The following is a 21,821-nucleotide window of genomic DNA, read 5'->3' on the forward strand; positions in this document are numbered from 1 at the left end:
CCTGGAAGTCATCCAACGGAATGTCAGTTGAATGTGGCTAAGTCACCTTGTTAGACATTCATGGTGCAGGGTTACTAGTTTGTGATGGGGTGCACTTCGCCATAGTTGAGTCTCAGCGCCGGCGAGTGGATGGATGTGGGTGCTTCTCCCAACACAGAAGGGGCTACATGGCCTAAGAACATGGATTTGGAGACAAACACAGTCTAGGTTTATTCTCAGTCCCTCAGTCTGAAAGTTGAGTTCCTTAACTTTTCTGAGTCTCAAGTTTCCCTGTCTATGAAATGGGGATGATCAGACCTTCTTCATACAGTTTTTGTAAGGATTAAATGAGATAGGGCTGTTTTAAATACCTGATGATTATTATGTGTTGACTGTCTTGCTTTACCTACTATCCCCCATTAATAGCTTATACCAAATTCTGGGATTTTTTTCAGGATTTTCCTTGAACATTGTGCATGATCACTGACACTATTTTCTCCCCGTAGATTTTGGGCAACAGTAAGGAGAATTAAGGTGAATTCATTTCTTAGTCACCTTCACCCTAATGTTCAGTTATCCAGAGGGTGTTATATTACCAAATGTCTGTAAAAATAATAATATGTAATACATAATATGTGATATATGATGTATGATTTCATCTATCTATCTCCTGACATTTTCATGAGAGCACATTTTTCAGCTTCGTTTTTAACTGCATTTTCCTAATGTCCAAAATATCAGCTTTTGTTCCTCTTCTGAAGAAATCTTCTCTCCATGTGACTATGAGATTTTTAAGAGTATCTTATAGGAGGACCATTTGCCCCTTAATCATACTCCTTTCTATGTGCTGTCCTACAGAATAATTCCCACGGATTTACTTCTGAAACTTACATGTGTAGATGAATCTTACTAAACCTGTTAGCCTTCCTCTGGAAAGATATCTTCACCCAAAGCAACGTTCTTCAGATAACATTTATAATGTAGGTAGCACCTATATGTAATTGACATCTGGAGAAACGGATTCCTACCTTCCCCATTCCTCTCTTAGATGAGGCGGTTACAAGACCACATCAAAGAGATCAATCATGGCCTCATGGGCCACTGCGAGGCCTTGGCTTTGTCTCTGAGGGACATGGGAAGCCACTGGTGAGTTGTGAGCACTTGAGAGACCTGGTCTGACTTAGTTGTGGTGATAGCACTTTGGTTGCTACATGTGAATAGAAAGTACTAGACCAAAGGCAGAAAAGCAAAGAGAGCAGCTGCAAAAGAGATGGTGGTGATTTGGACCAGGAGGGTAGAGGGAGAGTTGGTGACATGTCCAGATTCCGGGCACATTTTGAAAGTTGAACCAAAAAGCTGTCCCGGCAGGCTAGATGTGTAGTGTGAGATGAAGCCTGTCAAGGACGATAGCAAGGTTCTTGGCCTGAGCAAACGAATGGATAGAGTTGCTGTCAGAAGAGAGAGGGAAGGGTGTTGGGACAGCTGGTTTATGGTGGTCGAGGAGGGGTTTAGTCTGCTATCTATTAGACATCTCAGTGAGGATGGCAAATGGGCCATTAGACATGCAGTTCTGGACTTCAGGAGTCCAGCCTGGGATAGGAGACTCTTAATATGTGCCCCTTAATATTTGTAAGAGGCTCAGGGCAATGTCAGGCTCCTGGTAAGAAAGTAAGCAATGGTCATAATTAATATAGTTCCTTCTCCTTCTTTGACCATGTCAATGAAATTGTCTAATAGAACTATAATGGTCAAATACTGCCTACTGTATATATCTACCCTTTGAGCTAGCAAACAAAGAACTCTTCAAAGTAATCCTTTCTTACTTTTCAGGTTTATCATGGCCCAGCCCCCACACTACCCTTTGACGGAAATTCTACATTTTTTTCTTTTCTTTTTTTTTTAAAGTTTATTTATTTATTTTTGAGAGGCAGAGAGAGTGTGTGAGAGTAGGGGAGGGGCAGAGAGAGAGAGGGAGACAGAGAATCCCAAGCAGGTTCTGTGCTGTTAGCACAAGCCCAACATGGGGCCCCATATCACAAACCATGAGCTCATGACCTGAGCCAGAAATTGAGAGTCACATGCTTAACCGACTGAGCCACCCAGGTGCCCCATATTCCCCATTTTTCGAGTGCATTTTGTGGGAGGGAATTAAATTTCAAAATAAAGATTTAAAAAACCCTTTGTGTGCTACAGTCAGTGTAATTCTGGAAAACGTCCTTTGAGCACAAAATGTTTAGCAGTAGAAGTCATATAGATTGAGGATGAAGATAGGTGATTCTAGCACTGAAATGAATTTATATTTCAACACATCACCTTGAATAAGCCTCTAATCTCTCACATCCCAGTTTCCTCATCTGTAAAATTGAGACCAGTGGGATTACGGAGAATATGAAATGGGGTAACAAATACAAAGTGCTTTAGCACGATGCCAGACACATGGTAAGTTCTTATAATTTTTAGCTATTATGATGATAAGCAATTTTATTTTTTCATTTTCAGTTGGAACTAAGATGAAAAAGTTTCCTACGGCTTTTCATTTACTACAGGCTTCTCATTGAATATCTATCTTGGTATGTCATTCAAAGTCTAGAAAACTTAGTCTAAAGACATTAGGCCACAGAAAGAATAAAGACATTAGAAGCAGAAAAGAGTCTGATCCAACGTGTTACTGGCCCCTATATCCCTGGTTTGTCTCCCCCCACCGCCCACCTACCCAGTAATTAACACACTGAAGGAACTGACTCAAAAGAAACACACTAAACTTATCTTTTCCTTCTTATGTTATTTTAATTGTGCATATTTTGTTTTTAAGCATGGTTCTTTGGGGGAAAACAGAATGTGTCTACTATAGAAAAACACATATTCTTTTAGGCAAGTAATTTTGGAAGCAAAAGATGGTCCCCGGGGTAAGAAGATGGAAAAGGAATAGTATTAGAAGACAGCACAGAACTAATGCACATCTTATAGTATAAAAGAAAGATATTTTAGCCTCCCTGCCTAAAACAACATCGTGAACTCTAAGTTATGCTGAATTGTTGAATAGAATAAAAAGGAAGCAGCTACAATATGACTGCTCAAAGTGAAAGTCAGTAGTCAGCTCCTAGGGAGCATCCCAAGACAGCAGAAAACTCTTGCACTCATGACACACAGAGGCTTAATTGGTCCTCCCATGGTTTGGAAGAAAGGCCTTAAAAATACTTGTGACCTCTTAGAAGCAGATTTATAGACATATGATAGTGCTTTAATCCTTGCATCCTGGAATAGCCAAGGTAATAGAATATCAGTGGAGAAAAGCCTAGTAAGACAATGATCATCTGATAAATCCCACTCTGCACCAGGCCAATTTGGGATCTCAATCACTTCCATAATCTACACCCTTACCACCCTTCACACAATGTCTAATGGGGTGCACTTTTCCCCTCACATTTTTTCTATATTGTCTCCTGAAGAATCAATCCTTCCTCCCTTCCCTCCCTTCCCTCCTCCCTCCCTCCCTCCCTCCCTCCCTCCCTCCCTCCCTCCCTCCCTTCTTTCTTTCTTTCCTTCCTTCCTTCCTTCCTTCCTTCCTTCCTTCCTTCCTTCCTTCCTTCCTTCCTATTTTTCCATGTGTTTGAATCTCTACCATGGTATTTTGGGGGTTGACCTAATGCGTCCCTTTTTACTTATTATAATCTAAATTTCTCGAGATAATCTACTCTTGCTCTGGACTCTGCTCCCCTGTCTGTAGCCTGTGTTTATCTCACATACCTCTCCTTTCCCATTCATTTACACAGTCTTACATCATAAGATAGTGTTATTCTTACTATGATCGCTAAAGAAATGAGAAGATATCCATAAAGATTATCAGAAAATAATAAATTCTATTTAAAAATAGGTACACCAGAACACAAATATCTGTAGGAATTTTGCCCCCCTTTTTAAAAAGAAGCAATGAAATTCACAAAGGCCTTGGAATTAATTTTGGAACCACCTTATGATCTTCATAAGAAAATCTCCTTACCTTAGCTTCATGTTTTACGCAGATTAGTATTACTCACCTAGTTCACCAGGCTGATGCCAAGTTCCCTTCGATTGTTTCCAGAGCTCACAGCTGTTCCGCTGCTATGAAGGATTTCCAAAAGAATACGGAACATATCCTGAAGACAGTTCTGAAGGAGAATTGCAAGATTGTTTTTGAGTAATGGCAACATAATTAAAATGTCTATAGTTCCCAAGCACTTTAGAAGGGAAACTCCCTTTCAGATACGGTAAATTCCCTTATGTCTGGTAACAAGTTGAACTTACTATTTTACAGTCACATCCTAAGAGCGGACTCAAACTTCTGTTATTTTAATTATGTTCCAGTACATGGTGTACTTAAAACTGTTAATCTGTATATGTGGAAAATATGCTCTTGATAATTACACTGTGTCCGTCTTATTGTCTCTAGGACTATACTTGATAAAAAGGAACTCCTGGAGTTTGCTCAACTTGGCTGTTACTTGGAGTATGATCTCTTTGGGACTGAACTCCTTCATTACCAATTCAACCCGGATATCGACATGCCCAATGATAATAAAAGAATTAGGAGGTAAATATGATGAAATCCCTGATAGTGTTCCCTTTTACCAGTCCTTTTTGATTCATATCTGGGTAGGTATTAGCAAAGATTCGGAAAACAGTGAGCAGGCAGAACCAGAGACTTGCAGAAAAAAATGTATCAATGCTGTTTTGGGGAGAGAAATCTCTATATATTATTTCAAGAAGCAAATGAGTCATCCTAAGTAGGCAAAAGCTTAGCAGAGCCTTAGGAGTTCAGTGCAGATGGGCAGCTGACAAGAAACAGATAATACTTAACCCCTGCCATGACAAAAAGAGAACAAAGATGCTTTCGTCTTTCTATCCCTAATGAAGTAAGTGGTTTCTTTCCCATGTTGACCACACTGAAGTCCTAACCTCCTACAAAGTGTGTGTGAAATGCTTTATCAAAAATATTCACTATGGAGATGACTGAAACTTAAATGCTGTAAGTAGAATGTCTAAAGACCAAACATCATATAGAATTTGACCCCTCAAAATTGTCGAAGCAACAAACTGTCCGAGTCATTCTCTGTAACCAAGTGGAAAGTTTCTGGAGTCAAGGATGGATGGTTACCTGGTTTGTCCTGGTTACACGATGATGTGAACATTGGATGCACCAAGTTAGGGAATCTGGGAGGAGAAACAGATTTGGGATTGACAAGGATGACTTTGGTTTGGGAATAATCTAAGAGTAGCTATCCAGCGGGGCTGTGGATAAGGCTGTGAGGCTCAGGGCAGAGATCTGGACTCAGACATAAATCTAGGCATCTTTGGTTTGTATGTCATGGTTGGCAGCGTGGGAATGAATGAGATCACTCAGAGGAGAGAATGAGGACAGAACTCTGGGGAACACTGATATTTAAGGAATGGACTCAGGAAGAGTCACTCAAGGACAGATCGAAAAGTTTTCAAAGTGAGAAGAGTATCAGGGAAATATGCTGTTGTGCAAGTAGGTGCAGGAGACTGTTTGGAGCAGAAGGGCTTGGGCAACTGACAGGTGGCAGGCATCAGTGAGGTAAAGGCTGGAGATTCTCACTGTGCAGTCAGGGAAGTCTCCGTAGAAAAGCCTTGAAGAATGAGTAGGGGGTAAGGAAGAGGAGAGAGAAGGTGGGGTTACTCTTTCAAGAAGCTTGGTGGTCAGGGGAAGCAGGGGCATAGGGTCAAAGTGAGAAGACAAGATAGGATCAAGGGAAGGTTTTGTCAAGGGTCCAGCAATGTTTGGGGCACCTGGGTGGCTCAGTCAGTTGAACATCCGACTCTTGATTTCGGCTCAGGTCATGATCCCAGGATCATGGCTGGGCTCTACTCTGAGTGTGGAGCCTGCTTAAGAGACTTTCTCTCTGTCCCTCTGCCCTTTTTCCCCATTCACTCTTTCTCTCTCTCTCTCAAACTAACGAAGGGTTAAGCAATGTTTATGTGGCTGAGAGCAAAAGCAGAGACACAAAGAGAACAAATCGCAGGAAGAAGTACCTCTTCTATAGGGTTATGGAATTTATATGAAATAAAGTATGAAGAGTTTTTTCCTGAATGTCTGGTGCAGACTATGAAAATAGTCGATCGACACTAACTTAAAACAATCTGGAGAGAGGAGATATAGAGCAAGCTTTCCAAGGAGACAAACAGATGGCAGCTGGGAAGCAAACAGAAAGTTGGTTGAAAGGTGTAAGGCGAGTAATGGGGTGAATGCAGATAGATGCGGTGAGAATGGGAAACCGAGGACATATGACCACCTGTGTTCTGTAGGGTCCCTGTGAAGTCAACATGCTTATCTTCTGCGAAGGAGGGAACAGATTCAGGGCAGGACCTTGTAGAAGAGGAGGAAGGCTGGGAATGGACACTGAGTGAATGAGACAGATACTGATAGGACACGGTGTGTGTGAGACCCCGGTGAGGCTCAAGATCATGTCTGCACGACCGAACATGGGCACCAGTGCACATGACTTGGTGATTATTCCGCCCCCCCCCCCCAAAGTTTTGTATTTTGATAATAAGACCAAAGAAGCTTTGAGGAGAAGCAGAAAACGTGAACAGTTAGAGAGACTGAGGGTTGGGATTCTGTCTGAAAAATGTGGTCGACAGGGGATCTGGGGTGGGGTTGAGTGAGGGTCCTGAGGTCCAAGACGAACAGAAGAAGGTATACAGAAAAGTAAGAAGAGGTGGAAATAACATAGCAGCGGCAACCAATCAGAAGCTTGAGTGAGGGGGGAATGTACCCAGAAGACGGTGAGGGAAAAAGAGAAATGTGACTCGTGGTCGGGGTGGGAGAGTGAAGATTGGGATTTCAGAGAGGAAGTAGTCTTCTGGGACGGAGACGGGCCAGAATGTGGTTAAGGGTGTAGAAAACTGTGTGGGCTACGAGTAAAGACACCAGACCTACAGAAGTGATGTCCAGAAACGGAGGCTAAAGCAGCAATGGTAGGACATACCCCTACACTGGAATTGAGGGGAAGATCTGTGGCCACGGTCGGGGACAGCCCTCAGCTCTTAGCGTGGGTGGCCAACCTTTACACCTGTGTGCCTTCTGCCCGTCCCTGCATATGGGTACTCCTCCTGCATGACCTCATTAACAGTAAAATAGGCTTCAAGTTCAATATCATCAGGGAGAGCTAGCTGATCCATGTAACGCTTGCTATGTAAATATGGAGATGCTCAGCTGTACAGGAGCAGACTGACCTGACCAATGAAGCTAGGACTTAAAACAAATTTTTTTTAAACCACTGAAATCAGTTCTTTAATACACCAATTTATTGTTCTGTTTTTGTTGTTGTTAATTTTGCATCAGGATTTTACCTAACTTTCTTAGGAGCACCATTCAGTACAGGCAGACAAGTTACCCCAGGGCCCTACGAGCCTGGGCCAGGCTGCGAGATGAATATTCTTTGGAATTTAAAGTGGGGAAGTAGGGTAGGGCTTTCTCATCTTTCATGATCTCCAAACCCTGTTTCCGGATGAATGCCCTCAACATGCGTTTTACGATTCATCTTGGAAATGGGAAGTTTGCTTCTAAGACCCACTTCCTTTTCCTAAGCCCCTTTGTGGCAGTGAGCTGCATCTTTTATATCTTCTGAAGCAACCCTACGCCACCCATGCGGCTCCCAGACCTTGACTAAGAGAGAGGGGATCGGCAGAGGGGGTCTGAAGGATATATGGGGGGAGGATGACCAGCACCTCTCCTCACATTCCTCCTTGATAACTTCTGGCTATTAATTCAAGAACAAGAATTTAATTTTGGCCAGCTTTCATTGAGCCAAATGTAAACATTCTAGATGTCTGGAAATACATCAAAATATATATGCGATATATGCGTGTTCATGTATATGTATGCAAGCTTTATCTTCCCTAAATTAAAATCATGCATAAGGTCACTTGGCTCAAGCACAATTCACGGTAATTACCGAATGACCTTTAGGCAGGGGGTGTGTTCCAGCACCCCCCTGGTCTGCCATCTCTTGGGCACTTGATTTTCATCATCCATTGGCAGTCCCTTTCTGAGCCTTAGTCATCTTACATCTCTGAACTGCAAGAACATAGAAGCACGCTTCTGCCTACCTCTGGTTTTCAGCACCAGAAATTCTGTGTCTGACACCTGTTTTCAATCTTACGCTCCATTTCTCAAATCTTATTATATCTCTGCCTTTTCACACTTTGTAGTCTCTCTCTAATATTTGTTTGCAAAACACTAACTCATTTGTATTTCTATAATTACTGTCATTTTTGTCTTCTCATCTACAGTGGTTCCTTCCTTCTGGCAGCGTCTCGGAACTACTGTTCTTCCACACAATGGCACAGCATGAGAGAGGAGCTTTTATTTTAAGACTGGCCAAGTCATATCTTGATTTGATAGTCAGGAGAGAACTGTTTTGTAGAGTCATAGCAGCGTCTTTGTCGTGAGGTAACTAGTCTCTACGTTCTTGACTTAAATCAGTTCTAAGGATTCTCAGTTTTAAGCGAGTGTCTTAGCCATTATACTCTTTCCTTACTCCTTCACAATTGAGTAGCAGTGTTGCAGGAACAATAACAAGAATCCGCTGTTCCATACGATATGCCTCTGACGTAATACGATATCGCTTTTTTTTCCTCAGACAAGGGAAAGAGACAAAAACTTCTGGGAAATGCTCAGAGACGATAAGGAGGAAGGCATACCCTAAAATTTCCCATAACGTGACACTCCTTCTCAGTTGTGGATTAAGGGTTGCCGCACTCAGTTTCAGCGTGGGCATGCATTCTGTCAAGTCTTTCTCTCTTCTCATAAATGACCCTAAAACTTTCTAGGGAATTGCCTCAAAGAGAGTTCCAAAAGTAACTCCAGGTCAGAGCTTTTGGACATTGTACAGATTTACGAGGTAAATATCCATGGTGGCTCAAACAGCATCCAAGTACTTACAGGACATGCATATGAATGACACGAATACAGATTTCTAGACAAAAATGCTCGACGTGGCTCTTGTTAGGCACGACCTAGGAACACAATGTCTCACCTTCAATTATTATTTTATTTTAAAATGTATGTTCTCAGAGGGCAGAGCTCTGTGTCTGAGGTTTCTGTGCAGTGGCCCAATTTTGCTTACTTTTAGTAGTTACTAAATATGACTCACGCGCCAGAATGCCAAGAAATGTCACAGACACAAAAAGGATATCTTTTGAATAATTAGCCCTTGGAGGAAGGTGCTGTCTGGCCATCTAGATTCATTTGGGAATCCAGAGACTGACATGACCATGAAGAGAATGCCAGGGAAGAGCCATTGTCTCCACTTTGCACCTTCTGCCAGTAGAATCCCGTGGAAGTCATGACAGACACTGCCCAGAGTCCAGACACACACAGATGGTGGCTGTCAGGAGGTGACTCACACTATAGATTACAGCATTTAACAAAGCAAAGAGGATTAGATGTTTAGACAGTAGTTGGAAAGCCCTTCTCCAGTCAACTGGCTATAAATTTAAAGGAACGGCTTGGTATTTACAGCAATCTTGTTGAGATAGAAGGAAGACAGAGTAAATTTGTACTGGTTGATTTAATACAGTGCTCCAAGACTACTACTACTAAGTCAGAATTCTCGTAGACTTCAAAGGAACAGATGCTCAAAATACAGAAGTACCCTTCCTGATCTTTTGAAAATGACCATTTCGCTTATCATATGCCCCTTCCTTTCAAATCAACTGATCTGACTCTCAGAATGTTTTACCTTTGCGAAGGTTCCTTTTGCTTCTCTGTTTTAATCAGAAATTGCCATTGATTTTATTTGCTAGAAAATAAGAGAGAGAGAGAGAGAGAGAGAGAGAGAGAGAGACACGGGGTGGGAGGAGAGTGAGGTCTGGAAAACGCGACCACCGAGGGAGGTATTGTAGAGTGGAGAGCTGGATACAAACCTAGAACGAAGTTATTTCGTGAAATGCCCAAGCAGCCATTCACTCAGACTGGCACATCCTATTAGAACTATTTTTAATGCCGTATTGTAGGCACTGTCATAAATATCACAGGCTGGAAGTTTCTGTGTGCATGGAATAAGGATCATGTTCCTACTACGATGCAATATTACCTTTATCATCACCACGCAATCTTTATTAAGGGTCTCCCAGTACACATGCCATAGAAGAAGGCAGTATCTCTACAGCAAGCACAATAGATTTATGAGTAAAAAGTTGAAAGCACCCTGATCATTTTAAATGTGAGACAAATGCCATATAATGAGTTGACATTTTTCACAGAGTGCGTCTTCTGGTGGATGAAGGCTACGAAGATCGAATTCTGATGGCACACGACATACATACGAAGCATCGGCTGATGAAGTATGGAGGTCACGGCTACTCTCATATACTTACCAACATTGTTCCTAAAATGTTGCTTAGAGGGATCACTGAGAATGCACTTGATAAGATACTAATAGAGAACCCTAAGCAATGGCTAACTTTCAAGTAGGATGGTTGTTTACAGACTCACACCTTGAGTAGAAAGCTTGCAGAGAACATTTTTCAGTGATTTCAAACCCACAGTGAGATATTAATCAGGGCTATGTAGGATGAATGATGGATCATTTCCTATTTATGAGAATTAGAAATTTTGCCTTCTCAGAAACCAGCTGGTACATCGGTACCTTTAGGAAGTTACTGACCTAACGGAGCCCTCTTGTTCTGCCTTTAACAAAATAAATACAGAAGCACCTATTTCCAAACAGTGATTTACATTCTGTATCCCCTCTAGCAAAGTTTTGGTTTGTTTTGTTTTCTTAATCTATCAGCTGCACTACTTGAGGAAATTTAAAGTGTTTCTAGTTAAATTACCCCCTTCTGGAGCAATCTAATGTTTCTTGTAATATTGATGATCCTACTAATTACCCTGCTGTTCTTTAATTAATGCTTAATGAATAATATGGCACTTGAAAATAGCTTCTGCAGCAAGGGAAGTTAAAGTTTGAGGCTTTTTCCCCCCCAAAGGACACTGTAATACAATCACCAATTCACAATGATAAAAATATTGTCGAAGCTTGATTATATTCATTATATATTGTAGAAGTTGTCTACCTATCTATATTGACTGGTAATAAATCAGTTTTGTTGCCTGTGGCTTCCTGGTATCCATTTTTTCTGTAAAGCTTTGTTAGTTTAAACATTTGTATAAGGGGGCATGAACACGTAACATAATACTGAATTATAAAAATTCAATGGTAAAGTCAAAATATATTACATAATATAGTTTAATGAATCATTACATTTATAATAACAAAGGCCACAGTTTAATTGATAATATATATGCAAAAAAAGAGAAATGTTTGCCATATATATATATTCCCTTTATTTCCCTTACCTTTTATTTGTTTTTCCTTGGGCCTAAACAGAGAAAATGATGCTTAGTTATCTGAAGAAAAGGTCAGATCTATTAGAAATGGCATTCTGACTCGAGCCTACATCGGGGGTTTGTGTTTTGTGTAAATAAAGCCTTTTTAAAACTCTTAGTTGATGTGCACTGCTGTTTATACATTAATCTTTTGGTTGATTCCTCATTATGCTATTTGTTACAAACAAAAACAAAAACAAAAAAACCCCAAAAACTCCAAACCCCAGCTACCAATTCCTCTTTGATAAATATATATCGTTCAATAGAAGTAAATTCGTTGAAACCCCATTATCGGTTATCTAACATATTAGAAAGGCCAAATAGAATTAGTCATTATTCCTGATGAATGGGCTAAGCATTTTTGATCATAGACATCATGACAGTGACTCCAACCAAGGCATTTAAACGAAGCAAACAGCACCTTCAGATGGGAACATCATGCATAACTCTTTTGGAAAGTTGAGGTTTACGAAACACAAGATATTTCTGTGGCTCAAAGACGATCACGCTTTCTGTGTATTAGAACATAAAGTACCCAAGAGGAACGAGCCAGGGGAACAAACTAATTCCTTTAAATGAAAAAATGCAAATGTCCTTCACCAGTAAAACAAGCAGATTTTTAAATCCCTGTTTTTGAAATCTACTTGTCAGTCTTCAAAGGCAACCGAGGAGGTGGGGGGGGGGGGAGGGAGGGGTGGGGACAGATTTTTCATTGTAACAGTGGAAGTTGTCCGATAGGGAGGATATATCAACATGCATTTTTAATCTTTTTCTTAGATTAAAGAGATGGCTTTTGGCAGTGTATTTTAACCAGAGAGAAATGATTTGCACTACTCTCAGAATCTACTTTACTGTCAGCTTTAATCCACCTGAGAAAAAAGAAAAAGTGATCATTCAAATGCATATAATTCATAGACATTGCAAAAAAGAGCCACCCGTTTCTGCAGTCCTAATATTAACAGTCTGACACAGAATGCGGTGGGAATATTGATTGGCATATGGTAATAAAGAAGCCGTAGGCTTAATTTACAGACATGTGACGTAGAGGGCATTTTAACCTAATAAACTTTACGTTTCTGGGTAGCTCGTAAAAGAGAAGCCATTTCAATTGTTTTGCTATTCCATACACTTTTGTAATCCAAAATATATTTCGATCCAAAATAAGTCAAATAATTTTTGCGTGTTTGTGTGTATATATACACATACTTTTTTTAATTAAGTTTTTGAGGCTATACAGCCACTGTGCCTATGGTCTGAAGCCATATATATATTTCCTCTAACATATGTGTGTGTGTGCGTGTACACACAAATACATGTATTTGTAGCAGATACTGGTATAAAATATATACACTTTGTTGTCATATTGGTTATACGTGAAATTATTCATTTTGAAATAACCTCAGGCCAGGACTTGTAGTAACTATTTGAAGGCCTTACTTAGTGTCCCCTTGGTGACCCATGCAGTAGCTCAAATTAAACCTTTGTGCATTGGGTTTATGAATAATCTTTTGTTCCAAAGAAAGCAAAAGCCTCAGTCTGATTTAACACCAAAGAATAAATTTCTCTGACTTTCTAAGTAAATCTAAATGCATTCTATTGACAAAATGGACACACAGGGGATTTTCTAAATACCACACATAATTACACGTTTGCACACTTAGAGGGTAATCCTATGATACAATTTCGATCTCCATTTTTAAAAGATAATCACCAGAAAGGAGAGAAAAGAAAATTCACAAGAAAAAGGAAATGTGAAAATGATCATAGGCTTGGGAATTCCCTCAAATCCAGAAAATTCCAGGTTAAGGCTTGAAGTTGAATCATTCCCAGGACTAGCTCTAAAGTTAACAAAAGTACAAGGCAAACAATTTCTTTGGGGACAAGCAGCATTATTTCAATTAGACCTTCTCCTGCAGGGTAAGATCATTCTCCCCACACTATGAATGGACTCCAAGTATCATCAGAAGCAGGTAAACTCACAAGAACCAAAGCTGATATATGGATCAAAGCAGCAGGGTCACAGAACACCAAAGTATCATAGATATTGGAGAGATAATTCAGTGTCTTAGATTTTTCTATAAAAATTTGTGATCTATATAGGACTTCATTCACATGGACACTAACAATAAGGAGGAGAATTTGCTTTGGCGGTAATGGATAACACATCTGCTTATCTTGCTTTTAATTTTTTTTTTTTTTTTTTTTTTTTTACAGAATGTTTCTGAGTATACAGATGTGAGTCAGGTAGCATTTGAATTCCCCACATATACACAACTGAGGTGCCCCACAACTGGCATCCCCTGGGATCCTTGATTCAGTGACGTCAGCCATACGAATCCAGTGTCCAAACTCAGAATAATAAGCTTAGTTTCTGCGTTATCAGTCCGCATAAATAATAAATCCAGAAAATGTGCTGTATTTGTTGTTATTTCCTCCGTGTGCTTTCCCGCCATCTAGTTTGATGTAGACTTCATCTCCTGGCTCCAAATGGAGAACCACACTGTTACTGGCATAATCATAATTCTGATCGGCGTCTTGGGCAATGGCACTGGCACGCACCTATGTGAAACAAACAAGAATTAGAATGCGTGGAAGAAAATTCTCCAGTATTCTCTCTCTCTCTGTCTCTCTCTCTGTCTCTCTCTTTTTTCATCCATTCACAGTACTGTAAGCAGACTTGCTGCCATAGCACTGAATTTAGCATGAGAGAGTCCACCTGGGCCTTGGAGCTCTTTGAGGAGATCTTTGCAACAGTTCGAGCTCTATCACTGGAAAGGAGGAACAGAAAGAAGAAAATGGTGCTTTCCTGAGGGTCACGGCAGCCGTCTTTTCCTACCTTACATGGTAAACAATGCACACCAACCTATTCTCTTCCTAAATCAGCACTTTTTCTAATTCCTTGAACCTCTACGCCCAATCACTTCTTGGAATGGAAATAAGGGTAATTTTTTTGCATTTCAATTCAGACCAATTAGCAATAATCTAAACCAGCTGTTTATGAGTACAGAGGTTTAATCCAAACTTCAGCGGGTCCCCAGGATTTTCAGAAAATCAAGATCCACAGGCAGTTGAGATTCAGAGAAATAAAACAACTCCAGCTCTACTACATAGGGGAAAAAAATGAAGAAAGCCTTTTCATGTGAGGTTTTCGAAATCTAATTCAAGTAAAGCCTTTTTTTTTTTTGCCAGAAATCTAACTCACTTAAACGTCACCCAGGTTTGCAGAGTTCATTTTTCTATTTGTGGCTTTTTATTACTTCATTGTGCTGTGTGCACTTCAATAAATTATTTAATTGCCACATATCTAAAAGTTGTAGAAGGAAATAAGATTTGAGGCCTCTAAAATTTCTAAAACTTTTTAATGATCTGATTGAATACCCTTTTATATTTAGGTGATTCTAAAATGTGTGGTTTGCTTTGAGGATAGAAGCTGCCTATAATCCTCTCATGTTCAGCCTGTGACATAGACATCCTATCACATTCTCAACTCCGATTAGGCTTCATATTCATTTAGCCATATTTTGATTCTGCCTTGGAAAAAAAATTTTCCATAGGCAGACTTATATTTGACTTATTTCAGTAAGACATCTTCTACTCTGTGCCTTGTTTCTATTCCATTATAATGGTGCTTCCCTTAATAACAGAGCAAACGATTTAGTGGTTTTGTAAACCTGTGCTATGTAATACTACCTGACTTGGGGTACCGTGTGCTGGCAAAATGAGGGAAACGAGGCACACGTCAAGAACTTCCAGGTGTTTCTTTCAAAATTTAAGTGATAGGTTTTCAAATTAAATTTTCATGGGCTATGTTCTCACATTAATGCTGAAATGTTAAAAAAGGAGAAGGCTCTTTGACACTGCTGAACTTGTGAAGTAATTTGAGTAATATTTTAAAAATTTCTTTCTCTGGATATCGTATAGCAAAAGGAGAAAGGGGCTTAAAGGATTTAGAACTGCTTAACCCTGGGCTAACTGACACTAATACAGTGAAAGCGATGTACCACACAATTATGCTCAGAAACACTGACTCAAATGTATACACCGATTCAGCGAGACGATCTGTGTTGACCATTAAGTAATAATACAATGTAACGTCACAATATTTCCTAGGAATTAATTGTAGGTTTGTAGGAGTTGAATGTTTTGATTCATTAATTTCACCTAGTTATAAATTCCCTGGGGGGGGGGGAATCTAGGAGGAGGATAGTGCTGTTATGACCTGATGTTTTTCTTAACGTGTGAATTTTTAATGGGTTAGAGAAATTAAAAGACAAATTAGTAATTGGCCATATCAGTAATATATTAATGAATTCACAATCCATAAATATACTATTCAGCTATTATTGATAACCAGACATATTTAGTGCTTTAGGTATTTAATATATGCTCTATGGGTGTTGTGCTTTAACACTGTTCTCTATAGAAAGGCATCTGGGAACCAGGACTCATTAAAATCCCTTGATTTAGAGACAATAGTCTTAAATGTAGTTTTTATTCAATAGGGTATAAGCACAGAACCATATAAATGTGACCATTTTTATTCTGTAGGTACAACCACGGAGACCTGCAAATGCATTAGTGTGATCCCACAGACTAGAAGGTTACCCTTATGGTTTTTCACTTCCTTTGTCATGTGACTGCTTTTTAATAAAAGTGATTCTCTTAAGGTATTAAGCTATACTGTAGACCGCAAGACTTTCCCAATTAAATAACTGCCATACTCCAGCACGCTTTGGACAATTTCAGAATGTCTGCTCACCTGATCACGCTCGGAAGGTACAATGGCACTTGAAATTTCAAGCTCTAGTAACCAGCTCGGCGACTTCGAACAATTCTTCCTTTAAGCCATCAAACTACTGAGCAAGGTAATGCATCCACCTTGGAGGCTATTTTCAGGTTCCCAAATGTACACCGATTTCAGCATTTTCTCCGGGAATATGATGCATCCTTTCCTCAGCCCTATGTACCCATTTCTGCCTAAAGGTCCTCTAAAATCTTTTCATATCACAAGTTAACTATTTAGATTCCGCTTCATCTGTAGTGCGGGTTTCACAGCTTTTTAAAATGATGGTATTAATTTGGCATTTCATTAATCTTGCTAATAAATGAATATCAACTCACAGACTGTTGTTTCCAATATATCTCATGTTCCTCGATGCTGTAATTCACACATTCTTAGAATAAAAATTGGTCCTGAGTTATTTTATGGTTCTAATCTGGGGCCAGCTTCAGTGGTTAATACAGTGGCTTGTTACAGGGACATTACAGTGACTGTGCTCACACAGCAATTTTTAAATTCAGGTTTGGCTGCTAAAAGTGTACAAACACATTACAATTATGTTTCCTGTCTCTTTATAAAGCCATTTGAGTCCAACTTTTACCTTTCATGTCAACAAATGGTATGATTAGATTTTAGGTTGATGGTTTCAACGGGGAATATGAGAACTGTAATCCCTTTAGTGGCATATTTGTGAGAATGTAGCAGCCTGTGTGGCTTTAGCATTATCTTATTAGTGAGGGTTTATCATCGGAGACGATATTTATGGTAACATTTGCTAATTTAATTAATTGCTACTGATGCTCCCATAATTTCATTTTCATTGTACTTCTGTGGGATCATAAACAAAAGGTTAAGTGGTGCATCAGGTTAATTTACCGGCCTTTGATGTTTCCATCTGTGATCCTGCATTCAACACAAAGCATAAATAAAATGCTTCCCATATAGTTACGGTCCAGAGGCACTCCTCTATCCTAGAGTGAACTGCATTTTTAGTTTAATTTTTGTGCTTCTCAAATCCACTTAATCCATGGCACATTACACTGACATAGATCTCTGAGTTTCTGTTTTATGAAAACAAATTAGGTCTGCTCAGGGGGGAGACTGCCATGCTAAGAAGTGATCGGACAAGAACGTAACTGAAAACCAAGGCTAAACTATTTGTTTCATAGTAATAAAATAAATTTCATAAAATAGTTCTCATTTGCAACTCTCTGCAAATCAGACTTTACAAAATAGTCCTGTTCTAGGGATAAAATTCCTTAATGGTAATATTTTAATAGCCATTTTCCAAAAGAGTCCATGTCGAAGTCGAAAATACATTGTGTGGTGCTACATATACATATATTTTTTAATTACTTGTTGCACACCTTTTGAAGAAGTCACAGCTTAATAATGCCAATGAAGAGCTTGCTACATGATAAGGTCAGCTGGTTTGCCTTATTTTTTTTTTTTCCTGATCCTCACAGAATGTGCCTGCTAGGACGATACAAAGGAGCATTCGACTCTCCAAACAATGAAATAATTTTAAAAACAAAATGCAGGTAGCGCATGTATAAGAAATGGTTTTCTTGGAATCAGTACAATATACCTGAGCTCAGCAGTTGAGATAAGAACACTTAAACTAATTAATATGTATCGTTCCCTGATTAGTCATGCAATTGCCATTGCTGGATACTTAAAGATGTGAGTGTTTTTATTCAGTGGCTGATAAAACTTGGTATTGTTCCATTTTAATTAATACCTCTAAAAACAATCCTTCAGCCCGACAGTAATTTCCAGACCTAACCTTTGAGTCAGAAGAGAGCCAATTTGAAAAGAAATGGGTGCCTCATCACTGTCTGCCAAGGGGCTGGTCATCAACCATTTCGTAAAGGCGACAGAATACCTCTATTTGGGTACAGTGAGTCATGCCCTTTTTAGCCATTTACCTATACCTGGCTCACTGCTCTATAAATGATTTTTATTTATCTTAATATTATTTTTGTGCATAATAACTATAATAAACAACCCTGTCAGTGCCGCCTGGTGGCCATTTTCCCTTTTCTTTTGTTGTTTGTTTGTTTGTTTGTTTTGTTTTGTTTTGTTTTGTTTTACCTGTCCTGTGGGTTCCTTGAGCTTTTTTAATTCCTTTAGAAGTGACGGGTGGGAGGAAGGGGGAGGGCAGGATTTTGTGCCCTTCCTTATACATTTAGAGTATTTGTCTTCCACTTTTGAAAAAACTCTGATACTGAATTAGGCCTTTGGAATAAATCCTGCCTTAATGCTGCTTAATAGAGACCTGGGTTAGAACGGAAAAGGTCTGATTTCGAGGGGGCGGGTGACCTGAAGCCCAATGAGCCCTTGTTAAATCTAAGTTGGCCACAGCGGGGTTCCCTGGGCCACCCAATAAGCAAAATTAAAGCCAGAGAACCCAGCCCAGACTTCAGGCTGCAGGTTTCAAGGCCTTGCCCGAGTGCGGCTGCTGATTCAGCGCGCGAGCCTCAGGTCTGATTACACTTTTAGGCAGTTACAAATACTATTGTCCTCTTCTGACTGAGAAATTAGACACACTTTGTTTTTGCACTGACCGCGAATTTCTCAAGCAAACGGTAAAGTGGCCCCGGCATAAAAGTGCCACCCGTGGCCCTTGTGGCAGAGCCGACCAGCTCAGGAGACTAAGTCCCAGGGGCCCGCGCGCTGCTCTGAGGCTGGTTCACAGTCAAGGCCAAGGCCACTGCCTCTCGAGAGAAGGCGGGGTTGGAAAGACTACCCAGCCGGCGGCCCGGGGCTCCCTGGCGGTGAGGCCCATCGCCCCAGGGCCGGCTCGGCCTCCTGCCCTCCTTGCCCCCTGCCTGTGCGGCCTCCTACCCCAGCCGGTGGAGTTAAGGACTCTGCGTTTGGGTGCGCGTTTTACGGAGTACACTCACGAGTCTCAACTTTTTTCTTTTGTCATCAACACTCTTTACTTCTCCCCCTTCTTCTGCTGGGGCTGCAATCTAAACAGGAGTTTGCGTCTTGCATTTGACTATATGCTTGTTTCCGAGGTCTGGGACGCCGCGAGGGCCCTGGCGACCGCAAGTCCCCGGTCCCTCTTCGGCTCGGGACGCCCCACACTTGGACTCGCTCTTTCGGGTCCCTTCTTTCTCCAGCGGGCCCCTTTCTCCCCCGAGTTTGCCACCCTGGCACGCCCACTTCGGGGCTCCCCGCTAGCCGTCCTATTCCAGGCAAAGCCCGAGAGCGACCCTAAGCTGCAGAAGATCCCCCGGCCGAGGGTAGCGTCCCGCTCCCGGCCTCCCGGGGCACAGGCTGCCCAGGGGACCGAGCTCCCAGCTCCCCTGCCCTCGAGGGTCGCTCTCGCACTCGCGCGCACAGAGAGCGCGGGTCCTAGCTTGGGAACCGCCCTCTCCAGGCCTCCGGGCGCCCTCTTAGGCCCGCGACCCCCGCCTCTCCAGGGAGTAACAGCGTCCCCTCGGCTCCACTCCCGGGAGCCCGGCTGCCGCGCCCTTCCTCCGCGGGCTCCCACCCCCATTTCCGGGGTCTCCTCCCTCTTGCCTGCACCTTCCCGCGCTCCCTCCCCGCCCACCCCGCTGCCTGCCGGCACTCACCTGGTTGTTCTTGCAGAGATCAGCCCACATGCTGGTGCCGTCCCCTCCGCGCATCAGGACGTGGTAGGTGAAGAAGTAGATGCCCGGGATAGAGCAGGTGAACTTGCCCGTGGTGGGATCGTAGTGGTTACCGAGGTTGGTGACCACGTCGTCGAACTTGAGCACCTCGTAGCCTTCGTGCTGCCGCTTGAGGCCGGCGTAGAAGGCGATCTTGGGCACCGTGCTGTAGGTGGCGGCGCTGATGGCCCCGGCCGCGTTCAGGCCGGGCGCCCCGGGCGGGCCCGGCAGGCCTTGGCGGCCGGGCTCGCCCTTCTCGCCCGGAGGGCCCACGGGACCCGGCGGCCCGGGCTCACCGGGGGGCCCGCGCGGGCCCGCCTTCCCCGGCCTGCCGGCCTCGCCTTTGGGGCCCTGGATGAAGGTGGGCAGGGACTGCATGAGGCCGCGGTCGGGCGTGGCGGCCGTGCTGGGCGCCTTGGTGCCCCCGTAGGGGTCGCAGACCATGCGGCAGGTGCCCAGCATCTCGTAGTGCGCCGACGTGCCGGCCGAGCTCACCAGCACCGGGATGAGGATAACCAGCAGCAGCACCATCACCACCCCCAGCGCCCCGGCGGCGATCAGGCGCCTCCTGCTGCCCACCAGCCGGCTCAGCGCGGGGCGATCCTCTTGTCTGCTTTTGGACAAAATTTTGAAGGTTGGGCGGGGACCTCCTCAGAGCCGAAAACAACCCCCTGCGAACCCCAACTCCCCTGGGCGGGCGCGCGCCGGCCGCTCCCCGCCTGCTCCTGCTCCTGCTCCCGCTCCCCCTGCTGAGGCTGCGGCTGGGGAGGGAGCTCGGACGCCAGGCGACTTGAGCTGAAGTCCCGGGCTGGGGGGTGGGGGCTGGGGGAGGGGCGCGCAGGGCGCCCTCTCGCCTCCCGCGAGCCCCTTGGCACCTGTGGCTGCGCCTCGGGCGCCGGCGCGGCCACCCGGAGGGCAGAGCCAGCCGCCGCCTCTCGCGCCGCCCGGGGCCGCTCACACTTTTATGCGGCCGCTGCCTGCGATCGACTTTTCCGTTTTTGCCGACTGCGCCAGTTCGCACCAACTTTCCGTCTGAAGTTGCCTTTTTCTGCCTCCTCCTCGGCTTCTCTCGCTGGCTCGGTTCGCCCTTCCGCTGCCTGTCTCCCCCTCCTTCGCCACCGCCACGGCAGCCCTAAGAGAGGCGCACCCCCCCCGCCCCCCGCGAGCTCGGGCCGGCCGCCCCCCGGGTGCGCGGAGCGGCGACGGCGGCGGCGGCGGGCACGGTCAGCGCGGCGAGGCTCGGGGCTGGAGCGGAGGAGCCAGTGAGCAGCGGCGAGCGCCTGGCGGCCGGGAGCGGAGCGCGAGAGAGACTGAACGCAGAATCCTGCCCGGGTACCACCTGCCAGGAGAAGAGGAGGCTGACAAACGCGCGCCGGAGCAATTTATAGGCACCCAAGGCACAGAGGAAGGGGAGCCGCTCTGGCATCTCACTGCAGCATCTGCTCCGCGCATCCCACTCAGAGAGAGTTTGGCATTACTCTGACAATGTGGGATTTTTTTTTTCTCAGCCTCTCTCTCTCTCTCTCTCTCTCTCTCTTTTCCCCCTCTGCACATGGATGAACAGTGAGATCGTGAACACTCCCTTGCCGAGCCCAGGTGATGGCAGCTCTCTCGTTGGACACACCTGGCGGGGGGAGGGGGAGGGAGACAGATGTGCAATGGCCTCGGGGACTCGAAGGTCACACCTAAGCCCCCTGTGTCCCCGCGGGGAGCTGCGCCACTTGGAGGGTGGAGGTGAGGGTTGAAAAGAGGATGGCTCCGTTGACAATATTTCTCTGCCGGCTCACCCACAATCAGCCGGCGCTTCAGGTGTTTTTCAAAATGCCACTTTTAACATAAGAAGGGCCCTTTAGAATTTTCCAGATGGTTTTCTTTTGTAACCTTATGGTTTCCCTCGCCAGTCTTCTAAAATGAAACAAGATGCCACCCAGAGAACAGGAAGGTGTGTTGAAAAGCCCAAGGGCTGTTTTGAATGATGATGAATGAATAGGCCCACCACACAATGGGGTGGGGGTGGGGGTGGGTTCTT

At 43.5% G+C, this 21,821-nt stretch overlaps 2 protein-coding genes across 2 annotated transcripts in view; one reads left to right on the forward strand and one right to left on the reverse strand.

Annotated features, from left to right (window-relative positions):
• Positions 1 to 11,150, forward strand: part of PTER (phosphotriesterase related) — a 34,153-nt gene extending 23,003 nt beyond the window's left edge. The window contains exons 3-4 of the mRNA XM_007081259.3: positions 4,409 to 4,549; positions 10,246 to 11,150. Coding sequence (XP_007081321.2) covers positions 4,409 to 4,549; positions 10,246 to 10,456 — 352 coding nt within the window. The 3' untranslated portion in view covers positions 10,457 to 11,150. The remainder of the gene's footprint in view (positions 1 to 4,408; positions 4,550 to 10,245) is intronic.
• A 1,520-nt stretch (positions 11,151 to 12,670) lies between these two features.
• On the reverse strand, positions 12,671 to 20,462 carry C1QL3 (complement C1q like 3). Its single transcript, XM_007081332.3, has 2 exons — positions 19,736 to 20,462; positions 12,671 to 13,930 (listed from the first exon to the last, which is right to left on the reverse strand). The coding sequence occupies exons 1-2, from the start codon at positions 20,321 to 20,323 to the stop codon at positions 13,751 to 13,753; spliced, it is 768 nt and encodes a 255-aa protein (XP_007081394.2). The 5' UTR covers positions 20,324 to 20,462; the 3' UTR covers positions 12,671 to 13,750.
• Positions 20,463 to 21,821: the final 1,359 nt, after the last annotated feature.

Source organism: Panthera tigris, chromosome B4 (assembly GCF_018350195.1).
Source record: "Panthera tigris isolate Pti1 chromosome B4, P.tigris_Pti1_mat1.1, whole genome shotgun sequence".
In the NCBI taxonomy this organism is placed as follows: Eukaryota; Metazoa; Chordata; class Mammalia; order Carnivora; family Felidae; genus Panthera; species Panthera tigris.